General features: G+C 40.5%; 1 protein-coding gene across 8 annotated transcripts in view; it reads right to left on the reverse strand.

Moving 5' to 3' along the window:
• Nucleotides 1-15948, reverse strand: part of MVB12B (multivesicular body subunit 12B) — a 270594-nt gene that overhangs the window by 127242 nt on the left and 127404 nt on the right. For all 8 annotated transcript variants that reach the window (XM_077478994.1, XM_077478988.1, XM_077478989.1 and 5 more), the window contains 4 exons: nucleotides 14962-15069; nucleotides 14788-14884; nucleotides 11469-11598; nucleotides 9090-9218 (listed from right to left, as the gene is read on the reverse strand). In XM_077478994.1, coding sequence (XP_077335120.1) covers nucleotides 9090-9218; nucleotides 11469-11598; nucleotides 14788-14884; nucleotides 14962-15069 — 464 coding nt within the window. The remainder of the gene's footprint in view (nucleotides 1-9089; nucleotides 9219-11468; nucleotides 11599-14787; nucleotides 14885-14961; nucleotides 15070-15948) is intronic.

Raw genomic sequence — 15948 nt, forward strand, 5'->3', positions numbered from 1 at the left:
TGCAAATTAGGTATAGAACTGCAGAGGATATTCCAACCGTTCTACTAGAGAGAACATCGACAAGACAGGGGTAAACATGCCCCTTATCAGAGCAAAAAACACATAGGGATAGTCATACTGAATTCTGGAAAACCCTTAAGAAATCTCTCAGCTATGACAAAAAGCCTCTATTTGATAAAGCTAGGAATAACACACCATGAAAGCATGGAAAGAGTAGCAGGCGAATGCATAAAGCAAATAGAAAAAACAAAAGGGAAGCGCCCCCTAGTGTAAAAACTTGGTTTGAGGTGGAAGAGGATTCTCTCTACCTAAGAAAAAGAGCTACCTTTTACACTTGGCCAGAATGTTCCTCTAGAATACTCTGATATGCAAGTGGGTTAAGGTCTCTCATACCTAGTTAGCATCCAAAGTCATGATAAGGCTTCACTTACAACTTACATCTCTGGTTCAAACACTCCTGGAATGATGGACAGGGAATGAAAGGGTGCAGAGTAGGCGAATGTCCAACCAGAAGATTTTTGTACAAGCCTCTGGATGTGGCTTCATTGTGAGGTGCTCTTGAAGGTAAGCAATAAGGGCAGAAAAAGGATGTCATCATAGAGCCAGGCTATAGAAAAGTCCTAACGGAAGACAGGACACAAATTGGATCAGCAGCTGGACACAGTCAAAGATCCTGAAGTCGACAACTGTGGAGACAGACAGTAGGCAGGGTAGCAGGCAGAGTCATGGTTGGGAAGCAAGGGAAAAATGTTTCATTCATCCTCAACACTACTGTAAGCATCTAACTTCTAACATAGAAACTGACAGCTCCAAAGCAAAGGATAGTGTTGCTTGTGATTCACCAACAACCTCAACTTTGTGAAAGGTAGAATGACCTTAACACTGTGGTGTCCAGTGAAATAGACAAACTTCTGATCTTTTAACCTACTTTGTCAGTTAAAGGTGGGGACAAATCTTCATGCAGACATAGATATTCCAATCATTTTATTGAGCTGGTAAGTCCAGAAAAGGGCATCAGAACACTTTGGAAAAGAAAAGCCTTTGTCAGGGTCATTTTATTACTTAAACAAGTAAAGGCCCTAGCTGTGGGTTAGCATCTCCAGAAACTGATATTAGTTGAAATGCTAATCCGATATGGACAACTCCTCAAACTGAAGTTTTTTCAAGCACAGGTTGAATTAGGCTGTCAGTTGCCTGCTTATGGCAAAATAATCTGCCGTCAGAGAGCTCACTTTAGCAAAGGGAACACCAGGAGTCAGTATGCAATTCTAAAGGCTCTGAAAGAGGTTTTACATGAATTCAGATGATGTAGAGGAGTCTGGAGTAAGTAATGGTTCTGCAAAAGCCCCTGTAAGCTTGTTGGATGTTTGAGTACATCTAGTACCCTAGACAGTTAAGCCAGGAACATCTCCAGAATGAGAAGGTAACTACTGTGACCCAGAAGCACCATCGAACACTACAGAAACAGTGAGGACAGGAGTAGTGAGGTATATAGGCAATACTGGTAACCTCCTGAAGAAATTAGATTTTCACCAAGAAGCCCTCAGAGAAATGGGAGATATATTTTGAAGTCAGCATGTTGAAAATATGATGAACTGGAGCAGTGCTAGGACTGTGCCCAGTTAATGCTGTGCTCTTGGATGAAAAACTTTGATGCAGCATCAGGGATGATTCCTGAAGATGCCCTGAACCTGTGTGAATTAACTGCACTGTGCCTATTGTACAATAACTGGTTGATCCTGCCTGCTCCTGTGTTCCCCTGTTTAAACTGACCATGTTTATCATGGTTGCTGATCCAGAATAGTGTGGTCAGATTATGTGCCACCGTCATACAGCTATCCCCTCAGTGTCTCTGCACCTCCCCCACTCCCTGTCATTTACATAGTTTGCATGTAAAGCCAATGGTGTGCCCCTTTGCGTTTGTTTGAAGGGGGCATCTTGTATTCAATACAAAGGCAAGTGTGGACAATGCCAAGAACTTTCAGTTACTGTTAACTCATACCAAATAAAAAGACTTGTACGTTGATTATACAGGATTTAGCATCAACAGTTCGTGCAGCCCTTTACAATGTAGTGGGGAGACAGTACAATTACAATACAGTTGGAATGGGAGGGCCCTGCTTATGGAGCTTCCCGTCTAAAGGGAGGAGGGGGTGGTACAAAAGGTGATAGCTGTAAGGTTTGATCTGATGGAGGCAACTCTGGTACAGTTCTTAGGTGTACGTGGGGTAGGCTTCCCTAAATAAGTGCGTTTTCAGGGATAGCCTAAAGGTGGAGAGGGTAGGGGCTGACCGGACATACTGGGGCAGGGAGAGGCTCTAGAGAAGTCCTGGAGGCAAGCATGGGAGGAGGCAACAAGCGAGCTAGATAGCAGGAGGTCTTGGGAGGAGCAGAGGACAAAGCAATTAGCTGGAAAGCCACCAAAAAGTTTGCCCTTTAATAGTCTGGTAATTCTAACAAGGACAGGGAAAAAGGCAAAAAGTTAGTTGCAAACTTGCCTGATTTTACATTAAAAAGGCAAGTTCACGTTTTCATGAAAAATGAAAACTGAACTAACCATCCATACTCTGTAATACATAACCTTAGAGTGAGTATCTATCTTAATGCTCACAACAGAAATGGCTCTTTGGGCAGTGCAGCCATGTGACAGTTCTGACCTATGAGAAGAGATTTGGAACATTTTCTTCTGGTAAGGGGTCTATGAAGACTGTATTTCTAATTGGTCAGTGTAGTCACATGGTCGTACTGTTCACTGAGCACTTGCCATTGCGAGCATTGTGATGGATACTCATCATAGAGCTGTGGATTACAGTGTGTGGACCAATACAATGGCTGCCATGGGGTTCGGAGGGGTGGCCAAAATATTTATTAAATTACCTTTTCATTTTTTTTGTGAAAGGAGGCACTTACCCTTCAAGAATATAGTGTGTTTATGCTTTCCAACTAAGCAAAAGTAGACATAACCTGTTATTTTGTATGCTCACTTTAGCCATGAAAAAAAGTCTGTTGGCCAAAAATAAATGAAAGGCCACCTATTACTTTGCAACAAACAGAATGGTGAACTGATATAAAAAAGGAAAGCCATTCAGCTAACCTTCACTATGGAACTTTTTGTACATATGAAATAAAAGAAAGGAATGTGTTTGGAAGGAATAGCAAATAGATCACTCTTTATTGTGAATTCATATACTCACAAGCCCTTGCTACTGTATGCCAGTAAATATTCCTCTCTCACAATAACTGTTAAAACATGATAAGTTGTACAGGAGATCTGTCTCACATGCAGCCCATAAAATCATGATAAACTTTCACAGAGACATAAACATTGTGTCAGGGAAGCTGGCCGCTTATTACAGACATCGCAGGGCCGTGTCATACATCTGCAGGACGGACAGACAGTTTTTACCGTACGCCATTAATAGAACTTTCAATTATTCCAGAGAACACGGTACGTTTTAACTCAACCAGATTACAATACATTTTATTCTGACGCTTGTTTTATTTGCTGAGTAAAACAAAACTGATTCAATTTCCCAGTAAAGCCATAAACTGCAGAGAGACAATAAGTTAAAGACGAATCATGGTATTTGAGAAGGCGAGAGATGCCAATTTAATCCTGCGGAGAATAGTGTGTCTTGTTTCCAGGGAATGAGCCAGCTATAACCGATCTATGATGAATAATGAGTCTTTTAATACATGTTTAAGATGGAGCAATGTTAGCACAGTGTAATGCTACACGGCAGAGTAGGTGAGATGCCATGTTTAGGATCATATCTCCCTTCAGTATTTGGAAGTAATGCACTTTTATTTTGAGTGGCACATTTCTGATGTTGCCTATTCGGGAGCTGTGAGATTTCTGAAACCGAGAGACAGCTGTCCATAGGCATGAATGAACGGCATGTAACCCATATATACATACACATACTGGGGTTTCCCCCCCCCCCCCAAAGGAAAAACACAGGGGTTGATTTACTAAAGGTAAATATTCTGTTCACTTTGCAAGGAAATTTTCCCTGAAAAGGTTAGTTCACTTTCACCAAAACTGCTTATGCAAATAAGAGCTGCCTGCAGATTAAAACAAACAGTGCCGTTTTGACCAAAGTTAACTGCTTGCCGACCAGCCGTCAGAGTTTTACTGTGGCAGAATGGCACGGCTGAGTGAAACGTCTCTATGTTACGTCCCTTCGCCTTTTGGCTAGCAGGGGCGTGCACGTGCCTGTGCTCGACCCCGATGCGAGTGCCCGGCGGGTGGGATGATGCTGGTCTCCCACGATCGCTCGTCACAGATTTGTGTGTGTAAACACACAGATCTCGGTTCCTTCAGGGGAGAGGAGACAGATTGTGTATTCATACTATCTCAGTCCCATCCCCCTACAGTTAGAACACACACTAGGGAACACAACCCCTTGATCGCCCCCTAGTGTTAACCCCTTCCCTGCCAGTGACATTTACACAGGAATTGGTGCATTTTTATAGCACTGATCGCTGTATAATTGTCATGGTCAATGGTTTCAAAAATGTGTCTGCCATAATGTTGCAGTCCTGATAAAAAATTGCAGATTGCCACAATTACTAGTTTGCACAAACCAATCAAACGCTTATTGCGATTTTTTTTTTTACCAAAAATATGTAGAAGAATACATATCGGCCTAAACTGAGGAAAAACATTTTTTTTTGATAAAAAAACGTGGGATATTTTTTATAGCAAAAAGTAAACGATATTGTGTTTGTTTTCAAAATTGTTGCTCTTCTTTTGTTTATAGGTCAAAAAATAAAAACCGCAGAGGCGATTAAATACCACCAAAAGAAAGCTCTATTTGTGGGAAGAAAAGAACGTTGATTTTGTTTTGAGTACAGCGTCGCACGACCACGCAATTGTCAGTTAAAGCGATGCAGTGCCGAATCGCAAAAAACAGCCTGGTCATCATCATGCCAAATCTTTTGGAGCTGAAGCGGTTAAACAATGCCCTTGCTATAGGTGTACGCCAATTATGCACCTCCCAAAGCACGGCTGAAAAAACTCATTATCCTGTGCTGCCTTATTTCTAGGATGTTGCTAAGACACTCCCAACTGCTACTGCTCACCCACACCATCACAAGAGCAAGCTCTTAAACCCCTGCACATGTGTGGTCCACTATCTCCTCCTTGGCAGCATCACTAAGCCCAAAGCCACTGCAATGGGTGAGACACTGCACATGCAAGATGGTTTGAATCGACTGGGGGTGCGTTAGCAACCTCCTAGCATTAGGACACTAAAGGCCTTGTGCCCACTGACTGAGTAAGTTTGATGAGTAAGCAAAACAAATGGTGGTAAGGAAAAATAACCTTTTTAAAAAATCATATTAACTTTAGCAATGAGCCAATAAGCTGAAATGCAACACATGAAAGACAGAATCCGATTTGATGATGGGTACAAAAATCTATTTTTCTCCCAGCATTTATTGGTTGAAAGTCTTTGATCTCTGGAATGTCCAAACGAAGTACTGAAAAAGGAGGGATAAAAACAAAAACAAAAAAAACAAAAACAAAAACCAGTAGGCTAAACTTAGGCTTTATTGCATGAGAGAATTGCACTGCTGCGTTTAGGACCTGGTGTCCAAAACTGGAATCACTCAATGACGTAACATTTACATGAATATGGTTGGGCAACGTGTGAACAGATAGTTACAGATAGTTGCATACAAAGTTGCTTACAACTTTGTAAAAATGGACAATGAAAGGCAACAGGGGCTCTAGCCCTTTAAGACACTAGTCTGTGAAATAATTTGTTGAATCTAGCATGAGACAGTTGTTCTGGGTGCCAAAGGTTCCTTACAAAGTTATCAGGGATAACGAAAAGAGAGTTGGTCTTCTATAGCAAAATCATTGCATACATAGAAACTCTGACTGTACCGCGGTTCCAGAGTAATGGGCAAGCTCTTTAGGATGGGAAGGAGACAGAAGAAGCGTAGGATGATCTCATCACTGAAGGGCAAGGAAGGCACGAGCTTTAGAAGAAAGGACAGTGTAGGCCAGCAATACCCTCCAGACTGAGGTGATGGTAATAAAAAAGGTTATATACCGAAATGCACTAGATTAAGATCTGTGGGGGCCATGGGAGGCTTATTGGTGGGATATTGTAGCAAGGAATGAGGCACCAAGGGTCTCTGAAATAAAATCACAAGTGCCAAATTGTAGCTCTTGATAGCACTCAGCACCAGGCACTACAGAGAATCTATGAATTAAAGCAACTGCAAAGCTTCTTGGGTTAAACTTATACATTTTGCGTTACATAAAGCCTTCCAGTACACCTGATAATTAGAAGGCTTATGTACTCAAGACACAGAAGCGATAGCAGTTTTGACAAAACAATTTCTCTTGGAACCTAGGTTTTAATAGCCATGTTGTTAAAGCCTAAAACTGAAAAAAATAATTATATTGGCATTGGAGACAGAATGTTTGAAAGGGGAGAGGCCACGGAGAAATTGCAACCAAAGGAATTCTATGCAAGTACTAGTCTCTTCTTGGCCAGTCCAGAACATTGGGAACCCATTATGCCTTTATCTACTTAAGGGGACATGAAAAAAAACTTAAGTGATAGAAACACAAGGGTCAAAGAGCTTCCAGATGGTTTTGTGTGAAATACGGGACTTTCCATAGAGGGGGCTGTTTTATTTGGAGAGGTTCTTCTGCAGTGTTACAGTTCTTTGAGGTGATATCCTTCACTCAGTATAAAACTGCATCATTAGTCCCAGGATTTGAATGGATTTCCTTAAGAGGTGGACCATGCTGTGTTCAGACAAGCGGTAGGTGGAAGGAAAACCTTTTCCGGTCTGGTATCCAGGAACAGGCCCAACTACTGCAGACATTGTGATGACGCTAATGAGGAGTTCTGCTATTCTGCCCGAGGAGGTGACCAAAAACAGGTAAGAGCAGTAAGGGTCAGCAATGTTTAAAAAAATACTGTGGATCGGACTACAGGAGTTAGCTAGCCTATCTTGGTTGATGAATAGTGTTTACACTGTCAGCTTAATATTCTTTATTATGGAACATTTGACTTGGCACTTTATTTAACCGCTTCTGGACTGCCGCAAGGCGGCCTGGGTGCGCAAAATCACGTACCTGTACGTGATTTTGTGCACGCAGTTCAGGGAGTTTGATGGACACAGCGGGAGCCAATCAGCAGGTCCAGCAGCCGCAATCTGCTGTTTGTTCAGAAGAGAACCGGTGTGCCAATGCACACTGCTGCTCTGCCAAGGAGGAAAAAAAAAGAAGAGCACCTTCCAGGGGACACATTTAAACCCTTAAGTGTCTCTGGTGTTAACCCCTTTTTTTGCCAGTGTAAGTTATACATTGATCAGTGCATTTTTGTTAGCACTGATCACTGTATTGGTGTCACTGGTCCCAAAAAAAGTGCCACTTAGAATCAAGCTTTAACGTTTGCACAAACCAATCAATATACACTTAATGGGAGTTATTTTACCAAAAATATGTAGCAGAATACATATTGGCCTAAATTGATGAAGAAATAAATTTTATTTATTTTTTGGGATATGTATTATAGCAGAAAGTAAAAAAATATTGTTTTTTTTCCAAAATTGTCAGTTTTTTTTTATTTTTGTTTTATAGTGCAAAAAATAAAACGCATCAAATATCACCAAAATAAATCTCTATTTTGGGAAAAAAAGGACATCGATTTTATTTGGGTACAGCGTCGCTCAACAGCATAATTGTCAGTTAAAGTGATGCAAGGTCAGGAAGTGGGTAAAAACCTCCGTGCTGAAGTGGTTAAATAAACCATTTACATTTATATATGAACCAGTCACCTATAATGCCTCTCCTGGGACTACATACTTCAGGTGTTTGGCAAAAACAAATCCTCCAGCGCAGGATTTAAAGGAACTTTTTGTTTGCATCTTTGCTCATCACCATCCCTGGTGTTCCAGTTTCCTCCTAGCTGCAGAGGGTCATGCAACACAATCCTTTGCCCTTTGTTTATCTGAATCTTCATTTTCAGCTGGAGAAAGGCATCCTATCTCCTACAAACTCTAAACTGAAGAGCTTATCAAAATATGTACAGTGTTAGAGCCACTAGGCAGGGCTGTGCCTTTGATTTGTATATCAATCTTTTAGAGGCAAAGAAAATACGTTTTACCATAGAAAGGATCTATCTTTTCTAAAAGTACACTGGAATGTTAAAGATTTAATGCATTTCCCATCTAACAGATTAGGGATGCACCGATACCAGCTTTCAAGACCGATATTCGCCAATATCAATTACCGTTACCCATCTTTAGTGTCATATGTCACTAAGTTAGCTAATATATTTAACTAATACTAAATACTTTATGTGGTTCTGTTTTCTTTTATTATTAAATGATTATATATTGCATTCTGAATCGCATCCAGTTCGCATGATATATAAACCAAACCGGCTTTCTATGGAGTCTGTTCACATATGTGGATTTCCAGTGTCATAACTTTAAAAATTTGCACCTGAACCACTAAACAAAATCGCACTGGAGTCTTTTACAGTTTGCACTGAAACGAACCCCGCACATATGTGAACCCGCTTTAAAGATGGTGGTGGTTACAGTCTGCGGATTTGAAGGTATCGGTTTTAGTATGTGAACAAATGCCTAGTATTGGCACGGATACCGGTATCAGTGCAATGCTATAACAGATCCTTACATCCATGCTCCCAGATGTACTCACCTGCCACAGCTGTTACAATAAGGTGTTATGCTTTTTGTTGTTTTTTCCCCCCCCATTTTACATGACAGAAATGCATAGTTAATAGCCAGAATCTTTCTTGGGAAAAAGAGCCATATCAAAAAGGTACCACCACTAGATTCCCCCCAAGAGATATAAGAAGCTAGTGAGTAATTCATCATGCCAGCTTCCAGATAGTGCTAAAAACGGTTTGGTATGAGCTGATGTTTTAAAAGTAGAGGCTTCAAACTAGGAGAGAAGTGTTTTCATACAGCAAAACAGAATAAGGTCACGTGCATTTCCAAATAGATTTTGGTGGCTCGCATTTATAAACACAAGTAAAAAAATAAATAAAAAAATAAAAAACCCTTTTAAAACACCCCTGTAAATGACTTACCTCGGGAGGTTTGGTGCAGATGCTGATGTGACCACTGCAGTTGGAGATGAAGGAGAAGAAGGCTGCGGAGATTCCGGGGCACGTGGGACTCTTCCCATTCTATACCAGATGCCCATACTATTCAATTCCCTTTAAGCAAACACACAAATAGTCTTTTTAGAACACAGAGCTATACGTTAAAAAGACTGTTAAGCTAAAAAAAATTAAAACAATAAAAAGTTACTTTCAAACAATTCTAATGTATTTTTTGTTTTTTTTTGTTTTTTATGTCAATTCAATCTGGGCCCTTCAGCAATGAACCACAGACTATAAAATATCTTCAGGGAATCTCACCTAATTTTAAGTCAGACTGACTCGTTCAAAATTGGGACGTTGGCCCATAACCAATGAAAAATCTAATAGCTACAGATGTGGCTACTGTAAAATGTATTACTATATTTTCTATAATAAAGCATCCATTTTAACATACCAGATTGGCCTTTATTAAATGATCTTGTAAACTTATCTGTTTAGAGTTTTTTGTGGCCCTTCAGAGAGGTTGCTTTAGCCTGGGGAACATGACTTCCATTTTCTAAACATTTTACTTTTTGTTTTCACAGCAACCTCTACTCTCCCACCTGACTGAAGACTTATTGTTACTAGAACCATGCCATTTGCTCTGTCAAGTGCCACGAAAGGCTTTTATTCCCAGGAGAAAACTGTGTTTTCAGTATTAAATAGATAAAGTATGGGTGGAACAAGACTACATGTAAGCATCATACGAGTGATCAGAGGTCGTCTTGGCCGAAACAAAAAAAGGTGTTCAAAGAGAACAGGCTGATGACAACATTCCCAAACCATATACATTAAATACACATATCTGTACAGAAAATGTTCTGTTTGAACATTTTTTAACCACTACAATACAGGGCACTTTCACCCCCTTCCTTCCCAGCCCAATTTTCAGCTTTCAGCGCTCTAGCGCTTTCAGTGACAATTGCGCGGTCATGCTACACTGTACCCAAATGAAATTGTTATCATTTTGTTCGCACAAATAGAGCTTTATTTTGGTGTTATTTATTCACGACTCCGTTTTTTTTTTTTTTTGCGATATAAGCGCAAAAATAGCGGAAATTTGGAAAAAAAACAATATTTTCTTTTTTCTATTTGAAAAGAAATCCAATAAAATCAAATTTTGTCATAAATTTAAGCCAAAATGTATTCTGCTACATGTTTTTGGTAAAAAAAAATTCCGTTAAGTGTATAATAATTGGTTTGTGTGATCACGGACATATGTACGCAAATGATCATGTACATATGTGTGCAGGTGATCACGTACATATGTGTGCAGATAATCATTGGGACATGTGATTTTAGTGGGACATATGTGGGGGACATGTTTTTATTATTAGGGACATGTGTTTTTATTATTTGGGGACATGTATGTTTTGGGGACATGTGTGTTTTGGGGACATATGTGGGGACTGTGTTTGTACTGTGTGGTGTGTTGTGTGTTTACACTACACTGATGATCAGTGAGTAAAAAGCTGTAAAAAGCAGCCCATACTCACTGATCATCAGCCGGCTGCAGCGTTCTGCTCTCCTCTCCTCAGCGGTGACTTCCGTGTGAGGAGAGGAGAGCCGATTGCCTAGCAACCGGCTGTTTGTTTACATCACATGACGGCCGTGATTGGACACGGCCGTCATGTGATCAGGAGGGCCAATCACAGAGCCCTCCTGCCGATCTGAGATGTGCCGTGTCCGGGTGACACGAGCACATCGGGATCGCGCCGCTGCGCGGGCGCGCGCGCGATCCCGCTACTCCTGAATGACGTTCCTGAACGTCCTATCAGGAGTAGACGGCTCCCACCCGGCCGTATATATGCATCGGCTGGGTGGGAAGTGGTTAAGGTTAAAGCCCAATTAGATGTCCTCTCATCCAGTGTGGGGCTATGGGCCCTGCATAGATTTGAGAGAACCCAAGACCACTGGACCAGAGGAGACAAGGCTGCAGGGACCAGTCCAGCAGCATGAAGGAGCCAGGAGGTGTGAAGGATTAAGTAAAAGTGCTTTATCATTTTCCCCTAGACATAAGCAGTCAAGCCTTGCAGTGTGCATGCAGTCCCATTGCAAGTGAAGACTTTTAGTTTCCCTGGAATTCAATCTACACCCAGTTAGATTATCCTGAACTGTAGCTGATTCTTCTGATTAGGAAAAATTTATTTTAGTAAACCAACTAAAAACATCCACGTGAAGACCAATGCTTGCCACACTGGTTGTACATCTTTCACATTTACCAACTTGAGACTAAGTGAATAGATTGTTTTGTCATGCACTCACACTACACAATTGTTGATAAAGCTGATCACATGTGTGTCTATCTTAATAGAATGTACTTACCCAATAAATGTATACTGCGGTGGAGCCTGTTTAGAGCGGCTTAAAATACGAATATCACAGATGGCAGCTTCCGTGGAATCTCGTGGAATGAATTTTATGCACAAACGTTTTTTTCTAAAGGCGACTTCCTCTGTAGAGAAATTTGTTTTTTTCAGTTACACAGAGAAAGTTTGGGTGCATTACAGCTTAGGGCCTGTAAAATACATTGTTTAACCATAAGTGATTGCAGACACACCTGCTCCTTACTTATGTGTCATAACACATACAAATAATACAATACTGTATATTAAAGAAATCTGAGTAGTGCTGGAACTTTATGGTAATCCTAATGTTATAGGATTACAGAGGCATAGAGGCATTCAACAGTTGTTTAAATTATCAGATCTGGCAGCTTCTTTATGCCAAAAGGACCGCCACTGTCTCCTTGAAGAGCAGGAACTGAAAGCAGCTGGCTCAGGTAGGGATGTCCATCAAACTGCCAGGTTGGTGTTGGGTGGTCCAGCGAAGTATGTTGCAGCGCTTACTAGCATTACATGTGGCTCCATTCAACAAAGACAAGTAGTATACATTATTGTACACCAAAAAGACAGAAACGCAAGTGCTCTACTCCAATCCAAAGAAATGGTGGTTCTTCAAAACGCTTTATTTGATTGTTGTAAACATAAAGCATATTTTAGCAAGACCCATTTATTCATAAATCTTTGCCCGAGGACCGTATAGCATTCACATTTTGCAGTACAATATTTTCTTATCCCACTATACATAAGGCCCCTTTGGGATTTATGTATAGTGAAGAGCATATACTCATGCAATATGACAGTTTCTGGCCTGCCCAATTTTTTTCTTTTTCTGGCCTAAGAATGACCCATGGCATATGTTGATACATGGTGAAACATAATGATGTACAGGGTATAAAGGTATACCTTAAAACTGTTTTAAGGTACTATATTATTATTATTATTATTATTATTATTATAATACAGGCTGTATATAGCACCAACAGCTTGCACACCATTTTATAAGGGAGACAGTACAGTTACAATACAACTCAATACAAGAGGGTTGGGAGGGCCCTGCTTGATGGAGTTTACAATCTAATAGGGAGAGCCATGTGGGTCACAAGGTAATAGCTTTAAGGAATGAGCTGTTGGAAGAATTAAAAGTTCAAGCGTTAGGTGATGACGTGGGATAGGCTGAACAGTTGAGCTTTCAGGGATTGCCTACGAGGAGACAAAGTAGAAGATAGCAGGAAAGTACCAAATGATGGGATAGGCTCTGGAGAAGTCCCGGAAGCAAGCATGGGAGACAAGGGAGCTAGAGAGCAGGAGGCCTTGGGGGAAGCGGATAGTTTGGGTAATCTATTGAGACAAGATTGGTGTTGTAGCTCGGGGCAGAGTAGTGAATGGCTTTGTATGTTATTAGTATTAATAATTTTATTTGTTGGGTGATCGGAATCAGTGGAGAGATTGGCAGATAGGGGTAGCAGACACTGAGATGTTGGAAAGATAGAGGAGTCTGTCTGCAGCTATCATGGTAGACTGAAGGAGGGATAGCCCGTGTAGAGGTAGACCTATAAGAATACAGTTGCAATAGTCGAAATGAGAGATGGCCAGGCAGTGAATGAGTAGCTTGGTGCTTTCATCGTTTAAGAAGCATATTTTGGAGAGGTTATAGAGGGGAGTTACAGAGGGATTTGGGGCTGAAAGGACAGGTTAATACCTAGTATGCTGGCATGAGGGTCTCTCAGTGGAAAAGTCTGGGATAAGGGCATTGGTAGGGAGGAGTTGTACGAGCTGTTTTTGGGAGATTTAGTTGGAGTATGAGGTGTAACATCCAAACTCATGTGTCAGTTAGTAATGAGGGAATGGAAGGGGTGAGGTGAGGAGTAGAGAGATAGATTTAGAAGACAATGGGGGGTTATCAAGTGACTAAAGGAGGGGGTATAGTTGGAAAAGAGAAGGGGTCCAGGGGCAGGGTTTAGGGAGTACTACTTAAAAACTTTTACAGCTTCTTCATCAAGCACTAACCCTAATGATTGTTCTTACAGAATAAACCTGTAACAGTTGCCTGCTTGTTGCAAAATATTAAATACATTCTAAAGCAGGCTTGTGCTTTAATAGGAACATATAATAAAGAAAATAAACAGGCTACCACTTCTGACCTCTCCTTTATAGATTGCTAGTTGCCCGGTTATGTTTTGTTTTGATTGCTTCAATACTTTTACTCAATGACCCAAAACAAGCATGCAGATAAAAGAAATCGCACACTGCATGCCTGTTGTGGATTAGTTACTTAGAAGCTACAAAAAGTCAAGTCAAACTTTCAAGATGAGAGCCTTTATCCCAGTCGATGCCTTCTAACAGGAACCATGTTGGATTGGAGCTAGCAATGTGGCGTCAACAAGCATGGACCGCACTGCAGGCGGCCATGCAAGATTTTATCATATATCACTCAAATTCATTATCCTTGATGTAATTGCAATTTTTCGTTAATAAACCAGCTTTATACGCATTAATGCACTATGAGCATCTTCCATTATCTTTTATAACCACATGATGTGATTAACTAGATTAGGGAGCACCATAAGCCAAGATAGATTCCCTGGAGCTGGCCGATCACTTGTCTTCAGAGGCGCTTGTGATCTCATTTGATTTGGTAAGTGTCTAATTTTCACATATAGAGCACAGCAGTGACACACTTTCCATTATGGATTAATTCAGCTGCACTACAAATAGTTTGTTGTATTTGCATGTGGGAAAGTTGGAGCATCATCTCTTCACTAAACACATTAAATTGTGGAGCACTAGACTGTTTATGAACTTTTTGCACCATTTATAATTTGCCTTTTTTTGTGAACAGATCGCGCCTACTTATTCACAAAAAAAAAATATTTTTCATGTAAATCGATACACCGTTCCAGAGTTTAAATTTATCAAGTGACACTTTGCCACTTAAACAATCACTGTTCGATTTTGCTTATTGCACATTGTTTACTGCATCTGTTATCGTATCATTTTTAGGAAAATATTTCAGTCAAAAACAGCGCATCTTATTTATTTGACAAACTTTGAAAATGAGCTCAGACAGCCACCACATCTCTTGGCACAGAACTGAGGGGCTGGCTTGAGGCAAAAACATCAAATAGGTACATAGAGCATACGTTTGTGACTTAAATATTTTTAGGAGAAATTACCATGGGATGAAAGAACATGCGTAATTGCATACATATTATAAAACTAACGTGTCAAAGCTGAAAATGGCACTATGTGTATACTATGAAGCTTCAATTAGTGCAATTGTAGTAATGCAAGAAACTTACGTGTATCCACTGTCTCCTGGATGGGGATGAAGCCAACAGGCAATGTGTCCTTGATATCTATCAGTTTCATATCCACCAGGACATTCCCTAAATGGCTCTATGAGAAAAGAGACAGGTAAGCATATGACCGATATCTATTCTTGTGTTGATTTTCAGTATAAGTGGAATACTCACATTCTCTCTTGAGAAGACTCTGGTGAAACATAGATATCTTGTCACCTTGGACTTAAATAAACCATCTTTCCACAGATCAGCATCCAGACCATCTGTTGTCTGAGAAACCTGTGATATGGTAAAGAAGGGTTTTAAAAATCAGAGAATGCAGCTTTTTAGATCAAACATTTGTTTTATTTGTTTTTATAACAGTTGACCAGTAGAGGAAATAGCTCAGGTTTGATTTTGTCCCATTACCACAGAACAAATGTACCTGTAGTTTCACTGGATAAATAGCTATGCAAATGAAAACTCTTAAGCCCCATACACACTATCAGTTTTTCTGCTGAGTTCTTCCTTCAGGTTTACCAAAACCATGTAGTGCAAGGGCCTGCCTGATTGCATACAAATTGAAACTCCTAAGGTTTGACCTCATATTATATGGTTTTGGTAAATCTGAAGGAAAAACTCAGCAGAAAAACTGATCGTGTGTATGGGGCTTTAGCGTGGACAGATACTAGAATAAAAACCACCAAAAGTGCAAGTCCCATCTGAAAATAAAATGTGTTTTTTATTTTTACATATCAAGTAATGTTCATCTGCTTTTGGCTAATGTACTAGGCTATGTCTTACTAACAATAAGCCATCTTCAATCTTCTACATGATCCTGTCTCTTAGCTGCACATGTACCACAACTCAGACTGGCCAAAAACTGGGCAGTGTCGTCCTGTTATTCCATCCTTTAAAACTCTTACGTACACAAACATACATTGATATAGCCTTGAACTTGACAATCACCAAGCATTTGCTGCAGGTGAATCTTTCAGGTGTATCAGTTTTAGGTCTTATTCACATAAGTATAATACCTATCCACATACCCGTGCAAAGGGCTGTTTATTCCCCTGCACAGGGTGCACAGCTGTGTCCGGGTAGCTGCTGCGTCACAATAGACATAAATGGGACTGCCTGCACAAGGATGCATGGAACACCTGTGCATCCTGTACAGGC

Source organism: Lithobates pipiens, unplaced genomic scaffold (assembly GCF_037356315.1).
Source record: "Lithobates pipiens isolate NorthernLeopardFrog02 unplaced genomic scaffold, aLitPip1_a1.2 Scaffold_1, whole genome shotgun sequence".
NCBI classification, from domain to species: domain Eukaryota; kingdom Metazoa; phylum Chordata; class Amphibia; order Anura; family Ranidae; genus Lithobates; species Lithobates pipiens.